Source organism: Triturus cristatus, chromosome 6 (genome assembly GCF_964204655.1).
Source record: "Triturus cristatus chromosome 6, aTriCri1.1, whole genome shotgun sequence".
In the NCBI taxonomy this organism is placed as follows: domain Eukaryota; kingdom Metazoa; phylum Chordata; class Amphibia; order Caudata; family Salamandridae; genus Triturus; species Triturus cristatus.
In genome coordinates, this window is record NC_140589.1 from 930,806,397 (window position 1) to 930,822,092 (window position 15,696).

The 15,696-nt window shown below is 41.6% G+C and overlaps 1 protein-coding gene across 2 annotated transcripts in view; it reads left to right on the forward strand.

The window, feature by feature from the left end:
• ALDH8A1 (aldehyde dehydrogenase 8 family member A1) overlaps nt 1–1,896 on the forward strand; it is a 256,594-nt gene extending 254,698 nt beyond the window's left edge. For both annotated transcript variants that reach the window (XM_085611613.1, XM_085611615.1), the window contains one exon: nt 1,331–1,896. In XM_085611613.1, the coding sequence (XP_085467739.1) occupies nt 1,331–1,783 (453 nt within the window). In that variant the 3' untranslated portion in view covers nt 1,784–1,896. The remainder of the gene's footprint in view (nt 1–1,330) is intronic.
• Nucleotides 1,897–15,696: the final 13,800 nt, after the last annotated feature.

The window sequence follows — 15,696 nt, forward strand, 5'->3', positions numbered from 1 at the left end:
CTGCTACTTTAAGAAGTTGTTACATGAGTTATTGCTTGCTAACCAAGAACAAGCATGTGCAACGCAATAGGTCTTGCATTTGCGAGAGTTTCAGCTATTGGCACTGTAAATGGCAATGCCTTTTATTTATGTGTTGGTTTTAAAACATAAATAAAAAGCATTGTCATTTACAATGCCAATAGCTGATACTCTCGCAAATGCAATATCTATTGCATTGCCAATGCTTGTTGTTTTGTTGTGGAAGGAGAAGTATCAGAGGATGGGAGCAAGCTGACACGGACAAATGGAGGAGGGAAGATGGGAGCAAGCCAACAGGGGCAAGGGGAGGGCAGGTGGGGTTAAGCAGGCAGACAGGGAAGGAACACGGGGGGATGTACACAAGGGAGTCAGCTAAATAAACACAGGCACTCTGGTAGAGTGCTTAAACACAAAGAAAAAAGTAGTGTCTAAAAAACTGAACAATGAAAGGACATAGTAATGCGCCGAAGCTCCAGGAGAGGGACACATGCACACACACGAAGAGGAAGGAATTCTACAGCAACTGACCAATAAGAAGCAAGCAAATGAGAGTGCCAATTAACTCAACCAATGATTAGCAATGGGGGGGGGTCTCTAAGGCCACTGGTAGTGAACAAACGGTCCAAAGAGGCAGCACATGCACTGTCAAGGCAACATTTTAAAATTAAAATGCATTTATTTACAACACTATCACATATAAAAACTAAATGGAATAAAATAGTTTTTTGGAGGGGCCATTGTCTAACCTTGTGCCTATAAGGGCAGTTATGTTTCTTAAAGACTTTAAATTAGTAGCATAAGGAGGTTGGTGGATACATGCATCATGTGCACTGTGAATATTAATATCTACAAGGTTCTTCCTTGTCCTGCCACCTTGAGATGAATGATTCACCTTCTGTATTTCGAAAACCCACTCGTGTACACCTTGCAAACTGGTGTTTCAAGGATTTTTCTGGAAAGTGAAAAGTCCATAGCATTCACATTTCAAAAATATTACGTAATTTTTTGGTAATAGAAAAAAAGTTAGCTTGCACTCATGGACCCCTTTCGAATTCTTCGCAATCTATATGTTTTAACTCAGTTCAGTAAAGCACTACCTATGATCTAAGGTTTAAAACTTGTGAATCTTAACTGATCATCTGTTCAATCACCAGGTACTTCAAGGACTTTTACAGTAAGATAATTCAGGCAGGTCACCTGATAGTGTTCCTAAATAGTGAAACAGATAATTACCAGTTTCACTTTCAAAAACAGCAAAATGAGTAATGAGGTCGTAAAGATTTTCTCTAACTATATCATTGTTCCCAACCAGGTGCGGAATTACGTGAAGAAGGCCCTGCAAGAGGGAGCCCAGGTTCTCTGTGGGGAAGGGGTGGACACATTGGAAATCCCCAGCAAAAATCAAAGAGGCTATTTTATGCTGCCCACAGTCATCACTGGAGTCAAGGAGGGTTCATGCTGCATGCAGGAAGAGGTGTTTGGTCCCTTGGTGTGTGTGGTGCCCTTTGACACGGAAGAGGAAGTGATTGAGAAAGCCAACGGTGTTAAGTATGGCCTTGCTGCCACTGTTTGGTCGAGAGATGTGGGGCGGATCCACCGTGTTGCACAGAGACTGCAGTCCGGACTAGTGTGGACAAACTGCTGGCTCATCAGAGACCTAAACCTGCCCTTTGGTGGAATGAAGGCTTCTGGGATTGGCAGGGAAGGAGGAAAGGATTCTTATGAGTTCTTCACGGAAGTGAAAACCGTGACAATAAAGCACTGATGTAGTATCTGTCTTTGGAATTCCTTTATTCTAATTTAAAGTTGAATGAAGCTAGTTGAGAAAAATAGGTTGACAAAGTATTGATGCAACTGGAATAAAAAGGTGACCTACAACCCTCTTGATTATTGTTATTTATTTTTATAATAGGTGAAATCCAGTGAGCAAATAGACTCGTTGAATGGATTACTGAGTATTGAGAATCTGGCCATTGATAGTGTGTATTTATGCAAAGAATGGTTGAGCAGCTTTTATTTAGGTTTCCAACAGAAACAGGCATGACTATGACAACTTCCAAGATGACCCAATATTCTAGATTTGTTGCCTCCAATCACTGGCCTATGCCTGACCTCGCTACCATGGCTCGGATAAGTGAAAAGTGACTACATTTTTACAGCACACTCACCCAGAACTGTCTCGTGGAACTCTATAACTAAGGTGAACAGAGAAGGGGAGCCAAGTTAAATTTTATTTGAGCTAACAAACTTTATTGAGATCATAAGAAAAAAAGGATATAAATATATTTGAATTATTACACAAATCTACTTATTCAGTAAGATAGTTAAACATTCATAGAAAGTTTAATTCTAAAGGTGGAAATTAAGCAATGCATGCAACAGTGACCATTAATTATCAAATAAACTGTGTTCTAAGAAGTTATCAGATAAAGTCATTTTATGATAGAAAGGTAAACTAAAACGTAAAATCAGAAAAAGAACTGGAACATGTAAAAATTGACCTAGAATTTCATAATTTTAAGCAAAAAGCAATAGATGGAATAATAAATGAGCAATACTGAGCAAGTACACAACTGAGATGCCATTGCTTCATGAGTTTCAATTTTAATTTAAAAGGATAATGAAGATCTATTCTAAATGAGGAATAAGTGTTTCTTGAGCTGTCTAACATTTAGGTGGCTCTTCGTCCTTCTCAATTAGAAGGACAGCTGTTCCAGGTCTCACAGCACATTTCTTCAGAGGTACTAACTTAATGTAGGTACCACTGACCACTCAAGTCTACTTAATTATAGGAGCATGGAGACACACAACACAGAACTGTTTTTCTAAGGTAGTCCCAAAAAAGAATTTCTTTCCAAACGTCACTGACGGTTAGAGAATGCCATACCAGATGGGTTGGGGCACGACAGCAGATACCATTGCTATATATCGCACACAAACACCTTCACTCAGCTCATTGTGAAGGAATGAGAAACTCCGGATCAGCATTTTCAAAAGTTTTTAGTACAGCACCAAACACAACACATTTCAACCAAATCGAGATCTTGATCACATGACCTCAGGTCCAAATTGGAGCTTTTTATTCATGTCATTACAGAAGAGATGACAATAAACTCTCCGTCCAAAAACACAAATTGAAGGCAAATTAAACATATTCAAGTTGCATCATGTGACTTCCAAATTCCAAAACATTTAACCATTAGGGCCTAATTATGAGTCTGGTAGTCCGAGGACTGCCAAACTCATGGTGGAGCAGCATTGGCGGTCTGTCCACTGCTGCACTTGCGGTTGGACTGCTGGATTACAACATCGATGATCAGCCCGCCAGCGCTCCTCCGTAACCGCCAGGGATGGCCTGAGGGCCTCAATATGCTTGGCGGTGCCCTGCAGCACTCACATTACGACTTTCCATACTGCCAATGGTCTCATGGAGGCTCTTACTCCATGAAGCTGCTGGCACTGAGGAAAGAAAGGTGGCCCTACTGGCCCCACTCTTTGCCTTGTGCACGAGGGTGCATGCAGCAGGGCACATGTTGTGACCGCCTGTGTGCATCCATCCCATTACTGCACGGCATGGACTGCACAGTCCATGTCATGCAGGAACATGCAATGGTGGTCCCGCGGAGGTGCAGTTTAAGGGTCACATATGAGCCTTTAAACTTCACCACCGGGGGAAAGCCACGCCGCCCGCCCACCCAGGCGGCATCCCTGTTTGGTGGATTGGGAGTGGGGTAGTGGTGTGGCGGCCCGCTCCTGCACCGCCAAACTCGTAATCGGGCCCTTAGCATTTACATAATTATAAATTCAACACTGTATTTGACATTGTATGACTACCTCCTCCCGAACCAAAAATAGAAGGCATACTTTTCCAAGTTGATCTCCATTGCTCTAAGAAGCCTGTTGTTTACAGTTAAAAATGTATAGAGGCAGGGCCATATCTGACAATGCATGTAATTCTTAAGATTACCTCATCGATCATGAATGATGAATGATAAATGATCATTTAGGAGGCTAAAAGTAGCCTGTTTCAAAACACATTTTAAAGGCAGATTGTACATATTCAAATTGCACCGTTTGGCTCCCAATTCCAAAACATTTATCCATTTATTCGAGATTATGATTAACTTTGTTTGAGAACCTTCTCCAAAACTAAAAATAGAGGACACACTTTTCAGAATTAATCTCCACGGCTCTCAGTAGCCTGTTATTTACAGTTCAGAATTCATAGAGGGAGGGCGATATATGGCAATGCCAGTAATTCTTAAGATTTGTCATCGATATCCCCATTTGATAATTTGTCAGGGTGAAAGTAGCCTGTTTGCCGGACATGTGGCTGACCAATGCTAGTGTGACAGTATTTGCCACAGCTGTATCTAATACTGAACATAGAGTCTCTGTAAATAAAGCATAAGTTTTTTCACACTTGATATACCAGATATTCTGGTTAAGAACGTTCTAATTCCTCACTGTACTATTTCAACATCTTAACTTGCTGACCTTAGCCAGAGGGAGAAAGCTTTCCACAGGTACTTAGTTCATATCTCCAGTACAGATAAATTGTCTCTGTTGTGGCTAGCCTTAAATCTTCCTCATATCGTGTCCACATGTCCTAAAAGAAAAAACAAATATATTCATTGCATGAGTCAATGATGAGGAAAGCGAGAATACATCAAAATTCTTTTTAGTTTTGATGCATTACTTGTGCATTTGGTTTTAAACCAGATGGGTTCTAGAATCCAGATTCAGACTCTCTTCTCAGGGGGAGGCTGAAACAGTGCTTCCTCCCTTTTGAATTTGTCAGTTCTTGTGCCAGCATATATAAGGGCCCTTGGTGGGTAATCTCTGGCTAATAGTCTCTCAGTCATTTTCTTCTTAAACTTCTGATTGCTTTGTTCCGAGCTACAATTCCTTTTCGCTTGGAGATATCCGCTAAAGGGGATACTTCATCTAAAATTGGGTGAGTGGCTGCTTGCTGGATGTAAAGTGGAGTTCCAGGCTGTCTCTTTCCTAAACCGCTCCATATTTAATGCTCCATTCGCTATCGTCAGTCTGAAGTCTATTGTATCTTGGTTGTATTGCATTGTAAATCTCAGATTCAAATTATTCACATTTATGTTACGCCCTAAAACATTCAAGTCAGTTTCATCACCATTCCATATAAAGAAGACATCATCGATGTATCTCATCTAAACACTGATCTTATCAGTCCAACATGCCAGGTCACTGCCCCAGAGCACCTGCTCCTCCCACCAACGGTTCACCAAATTGGCAAAGCTGGGGCAATGCAGGTGCCCATTACAGTCCCCTGCATCTGTTTAAACATATCATTCTCAGACATAAATAATGTATGGACTATGCAAGAATGCTTAGTTTTGATATGGACACTATGGGAGCTCTATTCCGGAGCCAATCTAGAGATCTTCTGAGGTTTGAAGCATTTGTAGCATAGTCATGTGTCAGTATGGTGCTAACAGGTCTTACTGCAGCATTCAACACTCTCTGAAGGCTCAAGAGCCTGGATATACACTTCTATAATAACTTAGTTGTGGGATTTTAAGGAATTTCACCACAATAGGGTAATCAGTTAGGAAGATGCTGGACATGTTCTTCCTTAGTATAAAAAGCAGGAAAAGCATGCCCTGACCTCATTCCCCAGTTGAGCATTTAGAGGCAATTTTCTGTCACAGGCTGCTGGAAACATCATTAACCTTATCAGATTAATTGGTATTGCCACACAAAAAATGGCGATAAAGGGAGATATTTATCATGAACAATTAGATATATTTTGTAAGAAGTGATCTTTACTTGGACTACACATAGATGCCCTTTGCACATTGCTTTGGTGTGTGCTCAATATATACATTGGTACTTGTAATAATGAAGCAAATCAAATTCCTCTTGTACTGGTGCAGATGCTTTCTAAATACTAGGAAGAGGTGAAGGCTGAATTAATGCAAGCGTTGACATCTGGATCTATGCTGCCCCTCTGTTGAAAATGTCCGATCATGTTAGGCCCACTAAGAGCTAGGGTTGCACCATATTAATTGAAATGTGAGAGACCAAAAAACACAGATGAACAACGAAAGATGTGGAAGCAGCCAGGGTCCTAAAATTATTGATGTTGAACTGACAAGTGCTGGTTGATGGGCAGTGGGCATGCTCCATGAATGCCACCAGCAACGCTTAATGGAGGGGCATGTCCATGGCAAATGAACCCTTTAATGTGGGGCACAGCACCAATGGTAAAGTGAGCAGTTACATGCTAGGCTGATGCTACTGGTTAGGTGTTTTTGTTCCATGCCTGTGCGGTCACGTGGTAAAGTGCCAACTGGAAATGGCCATCACCATAGCAAGAGCACTGTGCATGCCTTCCAGCTGAATGATATTATGTGCGAGGAGATCACTTACTAGTCATAGGTGGACAAGACACACTATTCTCATACACCCCTAAAGCAGGAGCTCTGATTTCCACCATAGAGGAATCTTCTGTCCTAATGGGTGCCCTTCAATCTCCTCTATTAGTCTTCCTGAGCTCAGTTTGCAAGAAGTCTTTGGACAGGCAAGAAATAACGAGCACATTTGAAAATAGTCTGTAGACAAGAGGTGTTGTAAAATGGTAATCAGTAAATATCTAGACTCCTCTGAAAATATTTACAGGGCAAAAAAGAAACCATATAATTAGCACATGGCTAAAACTATTGTCCAGTGTTCCACCGGGCTTCAGTGAAAGTCCCATAATAAAGTTGATTCTAAATGCACATTATTATATTGAAAGGTAACAAATGTTCATTATAAAGTCATACCTGTTCCTTGAGTAAACAAATGCTGTCACAAACCTGTGGAACCTGAGGCACAATTTCTCAAAAGAAGAAATAAAATATACTCGACCCTACAACTCATTAAATTCAACATCCGGGTATTGCTCTTCAGCTTGCCCAGAGGACAGTCTTACCTGCCCTGCCACTGTGCCCTTATTGTCTGTTTCCGGTCACATCAATACTGATAGATGCTGCTCTTCTATTTTTCCATTATTTATTTTGAGAACATGTGTGATAATTGATCTGGGATGTGCTGTGGTGAGATCATCGATTTCTTGGTCGCACCCAGAAACCACTGTGCTTTTTATTTAATTGGTGTAGAGATGATATAAAAAATTTTTTTTTAAAACAGTTGATGGGAGTCTTCTATGCAAGTCGAGAAATAGCCTTAGCAGTAATTGCCTTCTAGTACCAAGGAACTAAAATCAGTAGTAACTCTTTTTAGCTCACATGAATTATCACTCAAATGTCAATATATTTCAGAAACGCAGTTATTTTATCCGAAATATAAGCTTGTCAGTTTCTGTAAAATGCAGGAGTTTTACCGAGAAATGTAAAAAAATTACTTTAGATAAATAGGCTCATTTACCCCAAAGCTTCTCGTCTTCACAGCTCAAAAATAGTATTTTGTCACAAAATATCAGATTTAAGCTTTCACCAACCACTCACCTAGCCCACATACCTGACATGACAAGTTTTTGACAAGGATTTTCCCAACCATTACATCGGGATGGACAGAAATATGTCAAGAATAGACACAATAGTCAAGAATCGCTGGATCATAATTGATAGGCAGAATTTTGCCAAGAATGCCAACATGTATCTCGCAAAAGAGCTACTTTTAAGTCTTGGATAGGCACCACAGGTACGGATCACATCCTGTCCCTTTCAACACTAAGCAAAAACACACATGAATGCACACAAATACTCACACACTCAAACTCACTCAAGCGGACATGCATGCAGAAACACACACTCACGCGGTCGCCTACAAACACACAAGCACAGATAATTGACTCTTGGCCCCATGTCTCCTCCCTCTTCCCACTTGGGAAACAGCAGAGATCCCAGCTTGTGGGTCCGTCACTTTTGTAGCTCTGGAGTCTCAGGGTATTTCTCCCCTGGCTTCCTATGTCTCACATGTGGTGGTTGGTGGGAGGAGAATGGAGATGTATTTTCTGGCTCCTGAGATGGATGTCTTTCTCTTCAGCTCTCAGCCTCCTAAGCGTTGCAGAGGCCCAACACTGATAACACATAGATCTCTGGATCTGAGTCTCAATTAGGAGGCTGATGTAGCAGGATGCAGGCCTATAGATTAGGTCAGGGCAGTGGTGAAGCAGATATTGCCTGTAGTGCCCTCTCCTTCCATGGTCCTGCAACCCCCAATCATTATTTTGCAATCTGAAAGGTGAACCAATGAAAAGAGATGGGAGGTCGATGGAAGGCTGGACTCAGTTTGTGTCATGGCTCGGGTATGGGGCTTGTGGTGCCGGGTGTGGGGACTAATGCTTTTGAAAGTGCCTGTCTACCATCTCTGCAGTGTGCCAAGTACACACACTAGACATTCAAGATTGAGGCAAAAATGAAACACCCACATGCCCAGTGTGGGCCTCCATGGTATTCCACCAGAATATCAAATACAGAATATCACAGGACCAAAATATTGTGTTAAAAATATTGAGGACCAAAATATTGTGAAGGTAAGTTTAGATAGATAAGCTTACGTTTCCAATACTTAACTCCACATCTATGTAGCTTGACAATAAATATTTATCTTTAATGTAGGTAGTTGTGGAACTAAGAACAATAAATCTATCCTTACCTATGTGCAATTATCTTTTCGATATTTTGGTACTCTATGGTTTTCCACGATATTTTTGACCTACAATATTTTTATCCTCAATATTCTGTCATACAATCTTCTCCCTTCTCCATAATTGCTGGAGCACTGATCCAAATGCCCTGCTGAAGGATCTACCATCTGGAATAAGGGGTACTACTTCTTAAACTGGTCACAGGGCTCCATTATTCCCCATACTTTACAAGAATGTGTTATGTTCTAAGGTGATCATAATGGGTCATGCAAAAGGAGCCTTAAAGAAACGCTTCGTGTGTATGTGTTGCGTGTTTATTAAAAACCTTCAGTTAGGTGTTGCACACATAGGAACCAAAATGGAGGATTCAGTCTCCCCTGGGGTTTATACCTTTGATGCCATACAAGCTTAGATGTAATTAGTGTTGGTTTACAAAGATGGCGATATAAAGCAATCCAAAAGTTTTCCTTAGACGGTTGGGGAAAGGGCCACTAAATTGAATGTGTTATATATGGAAGGATGTAATTTCATGACCAAACTGTTAGACCCACTATAATGGTTGCCACAACTTTGTCAAGCAGAGTAGAGGGTGCGTTAGGAATATTAAGTCTATATTTACCTATATATATTCTTACTGTGATGATAGAGTGGTATGCGATATAGTGGATGAAACATTTTTATTACTCAATCATTTTGAACTTGCTACAGTTGTGTACTAATAGGCTTGGGGCAAAAATTACAGTGAACAGGTGTAATTCACGTAATTTCAGTAAAAACAGGTTATGCTTGATGTGCAAAATTCCCGAAATTATGACACATTGCCGTGATTAAGTGGCTTTTGTGGCCAAGTTATAGCTCAGGATACTGAATAATGAGATTTTCCCGAACTCAAGAGGCTGTTGTTTGCAACACTTGATTTTAGTATTATTTTTTAATACAAAATGCATAAGACGCATTTTGCACTAAAAACATACAAGGGGCCAGATGTACATAGACTTCAGTTTGCGATTTCCTAATGGCGAATTTTTGCGATTCGCTCTTAGGAAATCACAAACAACTATGTACAACAGTGTACAAGGGACCTGCCTCATTAATATTCATGAGGTAAGTCGCAATTTGTGACCCATTGGGAATGGCCAGCACTCACAGGGGTGGTGGCCTGCTGGGATCAGTAGACCACCATGTCTGTGACTGCTTTTTAAATAAAGCAGTGTTTTATTTTGAAATGCAGCCTGTTTTCCTTAAAGGAAAACAGGATGTATTTAAAAAATGAAAATTAAAAGTTTCCTTTTAATTTTTTAAGAGTAGGCATTGGTCCATGGGACCACTGCCTGCTCTTAAAAAATGTTGGCATCCACATTCACAAAGGGCTTCTTGTTTGCGAATGGGTTACCGTCTCCTTTAAGAAGTAGGTAAAGTATGAATGCTTTGCGACAGTATTCCAGTAGCAAAACATTCATACAAACCCCTGAGACTCGTTATTAGGAAGGGACGGCCTTGGTACGCCCCTTCCTAATAGCGACTCTCAAACCCAATTTGCGATTCAGTAATAGCCGACAAATTCACAAATAGGGCATTGTACATTTAAAAATGCTTTTTTGCAGGTCGCATACGGACCGATTCTGTGAATAGCGCCGTTTGCGAGCTGAAAAAAGCTTCGAACATCTGGCCCCTAAGTGCCTGATTAGCATTTGAAATAATTACGTGGAATTTCAAGTAATTTTCCCAACATTTGCGTAATTACGCAAAAGCAAATTATGTAAACTTCGCACACCCCTACATACTACCCTCAGAAGCTTCATATCCATATTGCACATTGAAGCCATTAAACGAACATAATCAAGCAAAGTTGAAGGGAAGTTCACATCAGGCCATCTGTAGGTGAAATCAGAAAAAATAGAAGAACGAAGACCAGCGTTTTCATTGCATTTACCTTTAGGAGATACTCTATTCAGTTAATAGTGACATTTATCAAGACAGCGCCGACAATGTATTGTGTAAAATTTGATCAGGAAATGTCCCCTCGTGGTGATTTCCCAAAAACGAGTTCTCAAAATAGAAAGTGATTAAAGTACAATGGACAGAAGAGATGCTGCCCTTCAGTGTCGCTCCTCCCAGCTGTCCTTCCTGCCTCGACACTTTTTGTCCTCACTGAACGTGTTTCCACCCACCTCCCTAGGGTAGAACAGAGAGGCAGTGATCCAGGGGACACAAGTGCAAAATACAATTATTCATGTGACCTGCGACTTCTAATTTTGCCAGGCATAAAAACCATGGTTCACATTTTACTTACACTTTTGATTACAAAGGTGTCCACTGGCTTTAGTGACCTGTGCTTTGATCATTTAAAAAACCCTGCCAGACCACCATCTCACCTTCCGCAGCAGAACACCATCTCAGCAAAATATTATGACTGCCAAAGCCATGTGTCGGATAGCCATATGACAGTGTTGGGACAGAAATGACCCCAGTAGCAAGGTATGCTGGGAATACATATTTATAACTTTTGGTAGAGTGCTTGGATGGTTGACAGGAACCCTTTGGATGAGTGTCAAACATTCTACTCAGAACAGATGAACAGCACCTTCTACCCTCCACACTGTTTAGTCATATAGTCAATAGACCCCAGGGTTGATAGCAAACATATATGTTTGTGTGTATCCTCCAATTTCAGACACTCAAGTGTGGTGCCTGCCACCCACAAGTCAACACATCTAATTCCATGAGAACAGGTTTCAGAATTGAAAGCAATCATGAGTGAAATGGTCAAGAGTGGCCCAAGATGTCACATGAGACATAGGACCATAGAACATTGGTGCCACACACCAAATACTAACCTGAACCTTGATGTAGACTTCTGTGAGAACTCCCCCTGGTGGCTGGAAGGGGAGGAGGAGTAACCCTAGGCTTTAATACATGCTATAGTGAAACCCCAAAACAAACTGATAAGAGTGACTTTACTCAGGCAAACACAAGCCACACAAGTGAGCTGTAAATAAGTAGATAAAGTGATGGTGATGGTATCTTGAAGGGGAGATACAGAAAATCCTGACAGATCAAGGGTAGGCATTCCACCTGCTCATTTTTAATCCCCAAATAGTTTCCTACTTTGCCCTTTATATGTAACCTCTACAGGGCAGTGAGGACTGTATTTGACTGCTTCTGTAAATAGATCCAACCTTTCACCACACCGGTACAATGAGAAAGCTGGGATGTCAGTCAAGCCCACCGCTGGGTAAATGAGAATCATTTTGGACAGTAAGGGCACCTTTTAAATATGCTTCCAGCTATGTGAGTCCGCAGTCAAGTCTACGCCAACACTGCATTCCGTTTAAATCACATAGAGGCAAAATTTGTTTTTCATTCCATGGCCCTCATGTACAAGAGGCCTGCGCCACTGGAGTGCCACTTTTTATGACGATTCGGTAGCGCAGGGCTATCAATCAAATGTATGAGTCGACACAAAGTCATCCTGCACAGCGCTTACTCTTTGTCAAAGAGGCATTCCATGGGCATTGCTGTGGGTGTTACCACTCAACACCCATGGATTTTGACACTTTCCCACATTTACAACATCACGTAAACCTAAGCCAGTGCCAAAAATATACGCCTCTCCAGAGCAGGTGTAATGAGGAGAACTGTTTACATTTCTACCCATTTTTTCCTCTTTGCACTTGTGCTGCATTCTGTAGCCCACGTACAACGAGGGAAATGCCTCTCGTGTTCGCTTTTGTGCAAGAAGGTGTCCCTTCCTGCACAAAAACAATCATGCAAACAGCACAGACACCCTTGCACCATGGTGGAAGGGTGCGCGTGTTGGCGCTCATCTCCAAATTGTGCGACAGCACTGGCTGAAAGGACAGAAATGCACCATATATTGTAAGTATGGTGCATTCCTGCCCTTTCTAATTGGCGTAGGGCATCACAGCAAAATGACTTGCGGCGCTGCACGACGCCAAATCTTTGTAAATGAGGCACCATGTGTTTTGTGTGTGCGGGTGCCAGATCTCACCCACACATGGAGCACCTGATGCCTACTTCCCTTATGTCTGGTGAACCTCTGGGTAAAGGCGTGTAAGCATTCTTTAACATCTCCCTACAGACAGATAAAAGTTACATATGTTTCATCTGATGAAAACTCCGGTTATAAATTAGTTGACAATATTCTACTTTCACATTCGAATTTTACCAAAAGAGAAAACATTGCTTTATTTCATCCTTTAAAAGAGCCAGAACCATGTCCTTGGTTGGCTTTAATAAATCTATTTTGTTGTTACTGTGCCTCTCTAGTAAATGCCCGGATGGAATGTCTCACCTTCCAAGTCCAGAATGGGATCTTACCTTATTACCCACCTCAAACGAGGAATCTGTTCTCCTACTGGGCGCCATGACAGACTTATGGGGGTCCAAATTCAGTATGTGGTGTCCCCTCTCTCTACTCACTCACTTTTGACATCGTCCTTGATCATGAACAGAGGAAAGAACAAGGCAAGGCAGAACCCTTCACTAGACCCCTCGGCAATATTGGGAACATAAGGAAGCTGTTTGTGAGTTCTGGACAACTTGAAAGGAACTCTTTCAGAATTGTGTGCTATCCCTCTCAAAGCTGCCAAGTTTTTCCGATCCATGCGTGATGTGCTGATCCAGTCCAGGTTTTTTCTTTGAACTCTGGGACTTGTAGTCTTATTTATGCCATCATGCGACAGGACTACATGTCCAAAAATTCAAAGAAAAACATGTTGTCTGGAGCAGCACATCACATATGGACCTGGGAAACTTGACAGCTATGAACTTTGCAGAGACTGTTGATGTAGATCAGTTTAGGAATTTGATCTGGACGTTTTAGGCTAAGAAAATGAACAAATGAGGCTTGATATTTTCCACAATTGCTGCTATATATAGAGTCAGAATTAGCCAACTTCCTTTAATATAACTTCAAGTGAAAGCCTTGGGACCAGAAGTCTTTCTGGCTCTCTTAAGAAACGAGAAGAGCTATTTTTGTAGTCCTTTCCAGAATACAGCCCTGCCAATAGCCTGGATATGGACCTACCTGGGGAGTCGGTGATCGTTGACGGAAACTCTAGCCAGATGGACTGTTTTGTAGAACCTCATCATGAAAATTTATGAAACTTAATTTAGGTAGTGCTAATATTGCCCAAGCACTCCTGAGCACTAAAAATATAATTGAGACCCTCTCAGACAGAGACCTGATGACATTCAGAGGCTGACACAACCAGTGCTTTAAATGGAAATACAGAAGTGTTGATATTCACTCTTTAGAGTACCTGTTTGTCCCTGAGAAGTGCTGGTACTCTCCCATTAAATGTATTGCAGCAGTGATCAGAAGTTCAAATTAAAGAAGTGCAGTTACTCAGTACCAGACAGTACCTGCACATTTAAAGCACTGGGCACAACTCACCAGCGCCCAGTCCGGTGAGCTACCTCTCATGGTTGCCAAAGTGCCTGGTCAAACTCTAATCCAACTTCAGTGTCGAAAGACCACAATCGCCAACCAGCATTGCCCTCCTGCAACGGCACAGCCACCAGGTGCAACTCAAACATTTTGAGGAATTGACATACTGGTGCCCTCCAACTCTTTGTAGTCGAATATGTAGATGAGATCATATCCAGACTCACAATCTAGGATGCTTTGAAGAATATTTCATGAATGACTATTCCAGAGAAGGGTCAAAAGATAGGTACATTAACAATATCACCTCCTCCGATAACTTCGATCTTGTTTGTATCGCAGCAAGTTCTGGTAGAGGGCAACTGTAAGAAATAGCCCGCATGGGTTTCACCCCATTGGCATTGTCTAATGAGCCTCTCCAAGCACCGAATAAAGTACACACTCAGCCGTGAGAAAGATCCACCTCCAATCAACTTCAATGCATGGAGTAACAAACAGCCTCCTGAAGGCACGATCACTCAGTGGGGTCCTTATGTCTCAAGAATTCAGGGGCTTATTTACAAGCCCCTTATGCCACTTTTGAGTCATTTTTAACATGGGGAAAGTGACGTACGGGTGGCGCAAGGTGCTTGTAAATAAGCCCCTCAGTGCTTTATTTGTGCCTGGGTTTTCTGGTGCTCAGTATCAAACTTAATTCTAGACACCAGCACCTATCATTGGATTACACCACATGGTGGCGCTGTGTGTCTATTCTTCTGCCAAATTTGTCAGGGAAGTGTTTATTTAAAACTGATGAATGTAGCACATAGGTAATGTTGGCACTGGAATTCGGCAGCAGTGGCAGGGCTGTTAGTGGGGCCTGCTGGAGTTGACTCCTGTGAAGTGCCTTGAGTCCTGGCACTTCATATTTTACAAAATAAGCACTGCATCAAGATCTTTATTACTTCAGACTCCTGCTGAGAGAATCAGAGCCGTTTGGTCATCCCTTACAGTCTTGCCTCACTGGAATTATGTTTGCTTTACATAAATTACCAAGATGCCAGTGTCAGTAGTAATGGAAATTCCTTTGATTACTGGAAGAAGTCCAAAATTTAGTAGAGAAATCGCTGGCAGAATTACCTTGACCATATTTTTTGTTTGGTCGAGAAAATGACTTCAGAGGAATCTGTAGATAAATTAGGCCGTAACCAGAAAGCTAAATTATTGTCATACGTTTTTGTTAGTAGTAGCACAGTTTTTACAAGTGCATGTTCGGTTTCTACACAGTGCTGATGGCTAAAAAAATCCAGGACTACAAGGTCTGTCTAAAATGTCACGGATAATGAGAAACCACACGGCTCGGATTTTTTGCACTCCTGCGCAGTGCTTAATTTGAGCCGAATTTGCCGTTTCTCTGCACCGGCCATCAATTCTCAACTCCGGCACTTACCACGGTCCACAGTATGGTGGCGCTGTTTGGCCAATTTTGATATGACCACATCACCAAAGTTTTTAATAACTTGAAATACATTAAAAATCAAGCACTGCTCCTGGATAGTACGCAGCGCCCTGTTTTCTATTGACTCAACTAAACAGCGTGAAGCACCTTGAGGAGGGCGAGAGAACATTTTGCACTTAACTTTCTTGACACAAAGGT